The sequence below is a fragment of the Lithobates pipiens genome, unplaced genomic scaffold (genome assembly GCF_037356315.1).
Source record: "Lithobates pipiens isolate NorthernLeopardFrog02 unplaced genomic scaffold, aLitPip1_a1.2 Scaffold_27, whole genome shotgun sequence".
NCBI classification, from domain to species: domain Eukaryota; kingdom Metazoa; phylum Chordata; class Amphibia; order Anura; family Ranidae; genus Lithobates; species Lithobates pipiens.
The window spans coordinates 134,482,218-134,494,717 of NW_027507788.1; the positions used below are offsets into that span (position 1 = coordinate 134,482,218).

At 41.2% G+C, this 12,500-nt stretch overlaps 1 protein-coding gene across 1 annotated transcript in view; it reads left to right on the forward strand.

Annotated features, from left to right (window-relative positions):
• The window catches only part of LOC143934139 (kinesin-like protein KIF18B), a 99,151-nt gene that overhangs the window by 45,109 nt on the left and 41,542 nt on the right, over positions 1–12,500 (forward strand). The window contains exon 10 of the mRNA XM_077457499.1: positions 6,584–6,710. Within this exon, the coding sequence (XP_077313625.1) occupies positions 6,584–6,710 (127 nt within the window). The remainder of the gene's footprint in view (positions 1–6,583; positions 6,711–12,500) is intronic.

Genomic DNA, 12,500 nt, shown 5'->3' on the forward strand with positions numbered 1-12,500 from the left:
TTAGTAACGGTGAATAAAAAGAAATAAAACAAACCTATGTCAACTACATAAAATGTCACTTCGTGTCCATAATGTTCATTACTCAAAGTCTATTGTGCAATATGTCTCAAAGACACCAATGTGATATATCAACATGAATGTCCAAAAACTCATCCAAAAAAATCTGTCTAAACAATAAAAAAAAAAAAACGGATGAGTAAAGGTGCACTGTTCCTATTTTTCCTTTAATAATGACATCCAAAAAGAATGTTCCTGTATTCCACCAGATTGGGTTGCATGTGCTTGTTTAGGAGGAGTTCTTTTTCAAACAGTGACAAAGGAGGAAAAGCAACTGACACATGTAAATATTCTTTGACGTGCCAAAAAATGTTTGCAGATAAAATTTGTTAGAGAAGGGTAGAAAGTATACTTATCCTAACCAGGACATTATTCTCCCGTCCCTTTGTCTAACTCTGGTCCATTGCCTGGATGTGATTCGGACTGTGTGAGTCTCTACCTTACCCGTTGCTAGTTTCAGTATAATGCGTCTAATCTTTTTGTCCAACAAAAGGGCACCCTGATTCTCATATCGACATCTCTTGTTGGTCAAGACAAAACTTTTATTCAAGTACATGGTCTCAAGCATCAGGTTCCTACTTTTCCTGTTGATGCTAATTTTACCAGATCTGTGAAGCACGTCTTTGTTTTTTTTTAGCATCGGGCACCTGTTTCACAGATATGTAATGCTGCAATCTGGTCTTCAGTTTACACCTCCTCTAAGTTCTACCAAGTGGAAGTTTCTGCCTTTATCTGATACCAGCTTCTGGTCCTAAAACCGACTCTTTAAGCAGCAGGCTGCCCCCATTTCTTGTTTACATAGGGCCTGTCAGCATTTTGTTTGCTGTTGCCTACCCCAGTTGGACCCATGTGCCCAAGTTTAAAAACTCCTGTGTCCCTCAATACACGAGACAGAAAAAAAAAAAGTTATTTTTTTTTGTAATCTCAGAAAAATCATTTTTTTGAAGTCCATCAAGGGATACGCTTTTGGATCAACCATTGCATAGTTTCCGTTAACGCTATGGAATATTCTGCTAGCTTTATGAATGTCTTAGGAGTTCTAGCAGTGCCATTTAATGGCTATGGTGCCACTACATTTTGGATCTTCCTTTGTTACCTTCGTTGTCGGTTCCTTTAACCCCTTCTAAATGACTATATAATGCTGGCCATACAAACCACTAACCCCATTTTGTAAAATCACCTGTTTACGGTTTTCTTATAATCGGGAAATATTTGTGGTTAAAAGCGGATTGATTAACATTAGTGATCTAAGGCACTGTTAGGTGGTTTAACCATTCAGAATCTGCCAAGAACTTTAATATATTGGATAAACATTAAATTTAGATCGGGGATTGACAAACTGCAGGTCGCCACGACGACAAGAAGTTTTGTCCTGGCGCCTGGGCTGCTGCTCGATTTGCTCTTGTTGATCTGTGTGGCGTCACGATGCTTGTTTCCTCGTTGAACGTTTTCCCGGCTATCAAGGAAAAGAATATACTGCAATGCGATGTGCATAGTATTGCATAGTGTATGGCCATCTTAACCACTTCAGCCCCGGACCAATTGTCAGCCTAAGGACCAGAGGTCTTTTTACAATTTCGCACTGCACTGCTTTAACTGGTAATTGCGCGGTCATGCAATGTTGTACCCAAACAAAATTTGTGTCCTTTTCTTCCCACAAATAGAGCTTTCTTTTGATGGTATTTGATTGTCTCTGCGATATTTATTTTTTACGATATAAAAGGAAAAAGACTGAAATTAAAAAAAAAAAAAAGATATTTTCTACTTTTTGTTATAAGAAAAATCAAATGAACTAAATTTTAAATGTGGAATTGCACCCCAAAATATATTCTGCTGCTTCTCTTGAGTACGGGGATACCACATATGCGGGACTTTTTGGGAGTCTAGCCGCGTACGGCACCCCGAAAACCAATCACTGCCTTCAGGATTTCTAAGGGTGCAAATGTTTGATTTCACTCCTCACTACCTATCACCGTTTCGAAGGCCATAAAATGCCAAAATAGCACAACCCCCCCCCCCCCCCCAAATGACCCTATTTTGGAAAGTAGACACCCCAAGCTATTTACTGAGAGGCATGTTGAGTCCATGAAATATTTAATATTTTGCCACAGGTTGCAGGAATATTACAATTTTTTTTTTTTTTTTTTTGCACAAAGTTGTCACTAAATGATATATTGCTCACACATGCTATGGGCATAAGTGAAATTACACCCCAAAATAAATTCTGCTGCTTCTCCCGAGTACGGGGATACCGCATGTGGGGGACTTTTTGGGAGCCTAGCCACGTACGGGACCCCGAAAACCAAGCACCGCCTTCAGGATTTAAATATAAAACGCTACAAAAAAAAACTGTTAGCGATCGCAGGGATCAGGCCTGACTCTGCAAACGCTGCAGTTATGTGTTTAGTGTTTTGTAAGTGACAGTGATCGATCGATACTGCACTTGAGTGGGCTGGGCGGAGGGGCAAAACGCAGGTGCTAGCAGGTATCTGGGCTGATCCTGCTAACAATGCGATTTTTTGGAACCCTAAACTGCTGGGGACGCTAGTATAGATCTGATCAGATCAGATATTGATCTGTTCAGATACTACACCACTACAGGAGGTGTATGCTTTGCGCGTGGGTGTTAGCGGTACTGGCACTAACCTAGCTCTGCCTGGGGCGACAAAGACCCTGACCCTAAAACCTAATTGATATCACCCGCCGGGTGATCAGGGGGTTAAACCTTTATTGGGTAATAAATGGTGGGTGCCCTGATGCTATAAAAAGCAAACTAACTAAACAGAGTCACCTGTAACACTTATACGGTGATCACTGGTGAAAGGGTTAACTAGGGGCAATCAAGGGGTTCAAATTTTTATTAGGTAGTATATGGGATTCCTTGACTCTATATAAAAACCTGATGGGGAACCTAAATAACTAACTGGCTAACCAGCGTCACCAGTGGCACTTATACGGTGATCGCTGGTGAAAGGGCACCAGTGACACTTTTGCAGCGATCAGAAAAAACAATTGCTTAGTGACACTGGCAGAAGGGGGTGAAAGGGTTAACTAGGGGCAATCAGGGGGTTAAAACCGTTATTGGGTAATATATGGGGGTACCTAGCGCTATAAAAAAACTGGCGGTGAACCTAAAAAAATAACTAGCTACCTAGCGGCACCAGTGGCACTAATGCAGCGATCAGAAAAACGATTGCTTAGTGACACTGGCAAAAAAGGGTGAAAGGGTTAACTCTAGGGGGAGGGGCAATCAGGGGGTTAAACCTTTATTGGGGGGGGTAGGGGGCTACCCTGGACCTAACACTAACTGCCCTGACAGTTTTTACTGTCGCAACTGACACTAAATGCAGTGATCAGTAAATAAATGATCACTGCAATCGGTGACACTGTGACTGGGAGGGGGGGGGTGATCGGGGGTGATTTGTGTGCCTATGTGTACCTACATGTCAGTGTAGTGTTGGTGCAATTACTATTGTGTTCTCCTCGTAGTCCGGTCAAAAAGACCGCCCCGAGGAGAATGACATCACTTCCTCCCTGCCTGTGTTTACACTACACAGGCGGGGGAAGCTTCTCATTCGCCAGGAGCGATCGAGAGGGGATGGCCAGAAAACAACGGCCATCCCCTCATCCCGGATCGCTCCTGAAACGGACCGCCGCAGCCAGCGGGTGGGGGTCCGATCGGACCCCCCCCCCACCCGCTGGAAGGCAAGCACGTACATGTACGTGCTTGTGCATGTCGGTTCCATTCTGCCGACGTACATTGCCATGCAGCGGTCCTTAAGTGGTTAATACAAGTACATAGAAGAGAGTGGACAGAAACGCTCAGCTGTCCAGCCCCGTTTACAACTCTGCATACCGGGAACTCTCATTCCCACATGTGGTTTTTATTTTTTAGACCAAATTTCAGGAATATCCTAAATATAAAATATAATATATAAAATATAAACCTGAACCCAGCGCACCTATGGGCTCAGCTACACTTGCAAACTCTGACCAATTTAACACTGTGAGGTGCTTTCTCCTCTTATAGCAGCTGTTATAAATACAAAAACATCAATGGACAATGTGTTTGACCCTGCGAATCAAACACTAACAGCGCTCCACTCCACCCTTTGAGTGGTGTCCCAGACCTTCCTAAAAAAAAAAAGCCTTGCAAATATAAACCCTCTTATAATGTCAATACGCATCTCATGCCAAACAAAATTATCTCATTTCAATTAAAAAGTCCTTCTAGCGGAGAAGAATGTAAATAGAGCAAAGTCTTTTCCGTGAGGTTATATTTCAGAAGCAATAGATAGCTATCCTACACCGTCGCCGTTTCCACCAACGTGTGTTCCCACATAGATGGCCGCTTACCAGAACGCTTCTGTAAATGAGCCTATATGTGCACTGGATCTTTCAATGTGACTGGTTCTCCACTGCTCCTCACGCCTCCGCTCTCTAGCATGGTCTCCTCATTACTCGTGAACATGTAGAAACACAAGGGGACTGGTATAGTGTTATACCTTTTATTTAAATTAATCCCCCCCCCCCTTTTTACATTATGCGCTTACATATACAAAGATTAAAAAACCCAATTAAAACCATGTCAGCACAGCATCGCAATCATCTCTCACCACTGACTGCTCTTTCCTCTGGAGTGTCTGCTGGTAGAGTTCCGGGGTTCGTTTTGCTGATGCTAACCATACACCTCGCGTTTATGGTTAGCATGTTAACATGTTACATGTTCTACCTGGTAAGCTTTGTTAAAATAACCTGCCTCCTAACTTTTTTTAGCTGGCTCCTAGATTCTAAGAAAGTTTTTTGTCAAGCCGTGATTTAGATGCACTGACTGTATTTAACTTCTTGCTGACCACCCCACGTGTATTTACTGCGGTGGGAGGCAGCTGCACTTTGCAAAATCACGTACCGGCGACCCACTTCCGCTGTGGTCGGACACAACGGGTGCCAATCAGTCATTGATCGCCCCCCATTGCTAGAAAAATAAATAAAAATTCCATAAAAATATCCCATAGTTTGTAGATGCTATAACTTTTGCGCAAACCAATCAATATACGGTTATTGGGATTTTACCAAAAATATGAAATATGTAACAGAATACATATTGGCCTTAATTGATGACAATTAACTTTTTTGACTTTTTTTTTTTATTATTGGATATGTTTTATAGGAGAAAGTGAAAAATATTGTGTGGTTTGTGTGTGTTTTTTTTTTTTATAGCGCAAAAAATAAAAACCGCAGAGGTGATCAAATACCACCAAAAGAAAGCTCTATTTGTGGGGGGGAAAAAGCATATACATTTTATTTGGGTACAGCAAGCAATTGTCAGTTTAACGCAGTGCCGGTTTGCAAAAATGGCCTGGTCACGAAGGAGGGTAAACCTCCCACAGGGCAAGTGATTAAAGCTAAATTAAGTTTTTCAAGCAGAGTCGGTCTTTAAAAATCCTAAAACTGATTCCTCCTGTAAGTGAAGTAGGGCGTGGTCCTATTCTGGACCATCCCGCCGGTGTCCCGCGATCGGGTCACAGAGCTGAAGAATCGGTGACAAGCTCAATAGGAAGCGCAAGGAGAGGTTTGTTTACACTTACCTCTCCTCGTGCTTCCTAGTGAGCTTGTCACTGATCGTCTGTTCCCTGTCATAGGGAACAACGATCAGTGATGTCACACGCCAAGCCACGCCCCAACAGTAAAAAAACACATATTAGGTCACACTTAATCCCTACACTGCCCCCTAGTGTTAACCCCTTCACTGCCAGTGACATTTTTACAGTAATCAATGCATTTTTAATCAGACTGATCGCTGTATTAATGCCAATGGTCCCAAAAATGTGTCAAAATTGTCCAACGTGTCCGCCATAATGTCGCAGTCACAATAAAAATTGCTGATCGCCACCATTACTAGTAAAAAAAAAAAAATATATTAATAAAAATGCCATAAAACTATCCCCTATTTTGTAGATGCTAACTTTTGCACAAACCAATCAAACGCATATATATATATATATAATTTTTTTTTTTTTTTTTTTTTTACCAAAAATATGTAGAAGAATACGTATCGGCCTAAACTGATATATATATATTTTTTGTGGATATTTATTATAGCAAAAAGTTAAAAATATAGCATTTTTTTTCAAAATTGTTGCTCTATTTTTGTTTATAGCGCAAAAAATAAAATCTGCAGAGGTGATCAAATACCACCAAAAGAAAGCTCTATTTGTGGGGAAAAAAAGGGAGCCACGTTGCGCGTCCGTGCATTTGTCAGTTAAAGCGACGCAGTGCCGAATCGCCAAAAGGGGCCTGGTCCTTTAGCTGCAAAATGGTCTGGGGCTTAAGTGGTTAATCTACAATCTTTCACAGATATGAGGGTTTTGGGGTGCTCTCCTAAACAGGGAAGCCTGATGAGGCTTTAAACCCCCATGTCTTGCTCCACCCAGAAGAGAGAAATTCTATTTTGCCCATTCTTGTTCTATAAAGGTTATCTTGCAGACGTATGTTTTTTTTTTCATTGATTTTTCCATTACTACAGCCTAGATAAACCCTTGGACACTTCCAGTCCCGAGCAAGGCACCAAGACTCATCTACAGTCACTGAACCGGCTGAGTTCTGGGTACTTAAATCACAAGCGGCCTTCTAAGGGGAACAGAGAGAAAAAGGTAAGCTTATGCACTATGACTGTTAGAAAGTAAGGCTACTTATGACTAATGCCCTTGTAAAAAAAAAAGACTTGTCGCTGTTACAAATACAGTAGCAACTTTATATCCGAGACTGGCCAGTAAGTCTCTCCTATTTTTTTTTTTCATTGGATTTGAAAAGAAATTAAACTCTTAATACATGGTCTACCTTGATGCAGGATCCACAAAACATTATGGTTTTCCTAAAGCGAACATAGCAGAAGATGCCTTTTGGAAGACTTCTCTGTTTGGAAAGTATGTTATGTTCTTCCAAGCTTGTGCTATTGAACTTCTTAACCAGGCAATTCTTTTCAGGGCAGTTAAGAGTGTACCTGTGAAAAATCTTTGTAGACCTAGCAAAAGATCATAAGGGGAACACGGTTCATTTTGTTTCTGATCAGGTGTACAAAATGTATTTCAGGATATAAACTGAAATCCAACTCTGGCCAACAGGGACGGACTAGAGCCTCTGCCAGGTTTTTATTGTCATCCATATCCCTATTGGAGAGATATTTCATTGGGGCCACAGACAAAATAAAAGCACATTTTTAGTGGAGTGGGGAAGGGTTAGAATCTCTGACAATGTTTTTAATGCTATCTGTTTCCCTTAATGGAAAGAATGCATTAAGGGGGAAAAAAACTATAAGTAAAACTACTACCTTTTTAGAACTACTTTAAATATGGTTTAGTAATATTTCAGTTTTTTTTAAGATGTGATTTATGACCTACACTATTAGTTCCGGCAGAGAAGGAGGTAAAGATAAACTATTTGTGACCCGGACAAAGCAGGAGTTTGACTGTTTCCCTCCATTCCAGAGGAATGTCGATGCACGGATAGCATGTTGCTTTGGCATATTTAAAATGTGTCTGCTTTACAAATTGTGCGCACAAATTACAAAGGCAGGTGGTGTCAGACATCGAGGAATGTTTCTGAAGGTGTGGATACATTTATGCTGTGTGTAGGAGACTTCAGTCTACCTAGATTTGCAGAACCTATTGTAATTTATAGGGCTGAAGAATCCCCAAGGATTCTCTGAATGGCATTCAATGTCTTTATCGTAGAAACTACCTTGGACAGATCTTAATGTTTCACATATGATAAAAAGCTATGTACTCTGCATCACATAGGATTACACTGTCAAAAACAATTTCTTTGTGTTGGGAATATATAATGCATGAATAAATACAGCTTCTTTGGCCAGCCCAAATGTCACGTGAGTCCTAAATATTCCTCCATGACGGATTACAGATATGGTTCACTTAGTGTTGTTGGCACTTTGACTTAAGGGAAACCTGTAGTGATGGAAACACAGATGCTACCATTACTGTCATACTTCTAAGAGGCTGCTAGTTGCCTTTTAGATGTTAGGCTCTCACAAGCGGGTCCCTCCTAATACTCTTGTATTGAATTGTATTGTAACTGTACTGTCTCCTTTCACTTTGTAAAGCACTGCACAAGCAGTTGGCACAATATAAATCTTGTAGTATAATAGTTGCCTGGCTGTCTGAGAATCGTCTGGAACAGAAGCATGCAGGTTAGAAGTCAGAGTTGAGCTTTAACATGGGATGTGTGTGATTTCCTCAGATTAGTGCCTCAAAAAGACTGAAGCTGCTGGATCAGCATGACAAGCAGACAGTTGGCATTTTCAATATGTGAGGTCAGAAATGGCAACCTTAAAATGGAAGTAAACCCTTCCAAACAACTTTGACCTACAGGTAAGCCTAGATTAAGGCTTACCTGTAGGTCCAAGTAATATCTCCTAAACCTATATGGTTTAGGAGATATTTGCCCGAAAATGGGCACCGCTGTCTACGGCGCATGCGCCGTAGACAGCGGCGCGCAGGCGCACTAAATGCGGCAAGTCCAAGAATGGATTTGCCAAATTTGTCTACTCCCGTGCGCATGCGCGGGAGTGACGTCATCGCGGCTCCGGCGAATGGCAGCGTCGGAGCTCCGAGACGCGACTCCCGTGCGCATGCGCGGGAGTGACGTCATCGCGGCTTCTCCGCTGTCATTCGTCGGAGCTGCGAGAGACGCCACAACCAAGATGGATGCGGCGGACTACAGGTGACAGCGGCGACTTCGCTGGCTCCTGTGTCAGGTAAGTGACACATAATGAGCTACTATGCGATGCATAGTAGTCCATTATGCTTTACCTTTGCAGGGAAAAAAAGAGGAAGTAAACCCATCAGGGTTTACTTCCTCTTTAAGGTTCTCTCAGTACACATATTATATATATTTTATTTTTTTCTGCAGAAAGCTAGGCTTCTTTATACCTTTTTGCCGCTGTTCAATAGATGCCCCTACCCCATTCTGTCAGGTCCCCAGGGACACTGTGTCCTGGATCTTCTTTGACTTGGTGCAGGGGAGGCATCAGGGGTCCAAAGTTTGTTGAGGTTTCATGTGGTGGGGGGGGCACATAAATTTGAGCATTAACATATTTTATAACTATTTACTTGACCTAATGTTGATGGGTAGGGTTGGCATTGTATTCTCATTGATCTTAAAAAGTGGGCTTTCTTTTTAATTTTATACACCACAAAGTAAAGTTGTGAATACATTCTTAGCCCTTGTACACACGGTCGGAGATTCTGACAACCAAATCCGTGATGACGTTATTTCCCTACTGTTCACGCTAGTAGCCAATAGCTTTGGTGTAGGAATTTGATCTGAGCATGCGTGGCACTTTGTTCGCCCGGAATTCTCTACACATGATCGGAGTATGTCCGATCGGAGCATTTTTTCGGAAAATATTTCCGGCAAGTTGGAAAAGTTGGTCCGACGGATACTCCGACGGAAACAGTCCGATGCAGACCACACACAGTCTGAATATCTGACAAAACGCTCCGATCGGACACATTCCAATGGAATCTCCGACCTTACAAGATTGTAAAGGAAAAGTTGAGGCCCCAGAAGATGACCTAAACAATTGTTTTGTTTATCACTTGATGTCTTTAGCATCTGTGAGTTGTTTTTGGCTTTTTGAAGAAGTCATGCTTTCAGGGCCTCTTCTGTCAATTTTTTGTTCCTTCCTTGGGTTGAACAAGGTCACCTTTTTAGTACATGTGACTGTGATTGAATATAGGTAATGTGCGGATCTCAAATTATTTTTATCCCTTAAACATTGTTGGCCTTTGGCCATAGAAGGGGAAAAAAAAGTATATAAAGAAAACTTTTTTTTTTTTTCCAGTTTAACTAGTGATGGCTTTAAACTCTCCAGTATTACTTTAAAGCAGAACTCCGGGGAAAAACTTTTTTCATAGTTTTATTCCTGCTTTCCCACCTTTCTAGACTATGTAATCAGTCTTCTGATTTGCCTCTGTAGTTTTTGAGAACCCTGTGCATTTATTTAAATAGGGTTGATTCCCTGTGGTTTCCTATTTGCAAGACCAGTTTCTACTATGCCTAGCATTCCACTGGGCATGCATGTCGCACCCCTCCCATAGTTTAGTTCAGCCACCACTTTCTGCTCACTGCAATGGATGGACCAGCAAGTCTGAGATACCCGGTCTGAACCCCCTCCTCCCATCACAAGCCCTGTTGGAGCTGACAAGTTCCCTCAAACCATTTAACCCCATACATGCCAGGGACTCTCACGGGCAGGCAGGGGGTGTTGTGACCTCACTAGTGACATTAAGAAGGCAATGTGCCAGCCCAGACTTCAGAGATCAATATGAAGTATGCCGATCACAAGACAGAGATAAACCCCATAGCTGCTGGGGAGTGAGTGTCATTTACTTGGCATGATGTTCACATTCAACATGTACAGGCCTAGTGTACCCTCCCACATTCACTGCAATTCCCAAATCATGATGGGAAGTGTAGTTTCATTATAGTGTAGAGCAGGGATCTCCAAACTATGGTCCTCCAGTTGTACAGGAACTACAATTCCCATCATGCCTAGTCATGTCTGTGAATGTCAGAGTTTTACAATGCCTCATGGGACATGTAGTTCCGCAACAGCTGGAGGGCCGTAGTTTGGAGATCCCTGGTGTAGAGAGAGGGGAGAGGACATGATGCAATCCCTGGTGTAACACCTTCTCATTGGCAGAATAGAGGCTGCATTTTTTGAATTAAAGAGATGACTTCCTGAAAATTAAATTAGACTTTTCTCTTCAATGGTAGGGAATTTCACAAATATAAACTTTTTAGTGTTTTGTTTTGGGGGGTGTACTAATGAGGAATTTTTTTTTTGCTGATCACGGAGTCGTGCTTTAAATATATGGATACATCTGTCCTTCCACGTGTCCTGATTTTTATGATTCTCCTTGTCATTCTCTTGGATATTATAGCTCCCAATGTACTTTTAATCCTCTCTGGGTCCCATAGTCTCCAGTGCTGGTGCTGTGCCTTTTGCCCTCGTGTCTCCATGAGAAGGCAAAAAATGCAATTTGCAGCCCTGTTTTTACTAATAACGGATATATATAAACTTGGGGGATGCCGGTCAGATTGAAGTAAACCTTTCACTTTGTTTATTCAGGGAAATGGTGATCACCAAGAAAGCCTGTTGGTTTGCCCTGAATAGGAAGAGTAACACAAAAGGGAAAGTGTTTCACCTATCATCTAACAGAACAACACCACATCCCCAATAAAAATTGAAAAATAGGAAAAACTAAATGGGATTTTTGAGGTGCCATATAAATCAAAATTATTACCAAAACAAAAATCACCATAAAATCTGATGGTGTGTATGGGGCTTTAAGAGATCTACTGGATCTTCAGATATACAGCCTTCATCTCTGACCTGTGGAAATGCCTGACATGTGGTTGGTGTGACATGCTCATCATAAATCTGCCATAAAAGAACACGGGCAACAGCATCCATCTCAACACTCTTTTAGAGCAGAGGATCTTGGTACAGAAAAGTATGCAAACTAAGAGTGAACTGTAGGTATGTTTTTTTTTTTTTTTTTGGTTTTGTTTATTTGTTTTTTGTTTTTTATGCAAAGTTACATTGATCCAGCCTAGACCAATGTAAGTATACATATTTCATACCTGTAGGACCACTATAGAAGTGAGGCATCACTGTAGTAGTCAGTAGTTTTTTTTTTTTTTTTTTAATAGGTGTTCTCTGTTTGTTTGAGGTGGGGATTGTGATGTCATCACCCTGCCTCTCTGCTTCTACATTGTTCAATCAAGAAATGCCTTGTATTTATAAAAAAAAAAAATACAAGATCTTCTGTGAATGGCAGCCAGGCCAGGCGAGTAGCCGCCTGTGCTCACTACAAAGGACCACAGGTCCCGGAAGACCACTGTGATCACTGTAGTAGCACTGAAAGCTAGAGTGATTTAATACCTAGAGCTCTTCATTGAGCTTTGTGGTGAAAATGAATGTGTCATAGCAAAGGAAAAACATACGCCTTGGCATGAAGGACTTAAAAGAAACTGATTTTGCTTTAATTAGTTGCAGTGTCCGTTAGGCGAGGCCTAAATTCCTGTATTTTTTTTTTTTTTTGCATACAATTATATGATTATAAATTCTATTTTTAATTCATTTATGTAAATGTCTTCCTTGAAAATGAGAAAAACCGTGCAATTAATAATCCATAAAACATCAAACTGGACCATGTTCTGAAGGTTTGCGATTTTCTTGTTATTTTAGACTCATTTTGAAAAACAATTTGTTTAGCCTGTTTACACATGGGATCAATCATTGTGTATATAGTCAGTGATGTTTTAGCAGTAGGTGATCAACATGTTTTTGTTTTGTTTTTTCTTTCAAAATCATAGACCTTCTGTGCCATTTGCAACAGCAAACAAATGATCTGATG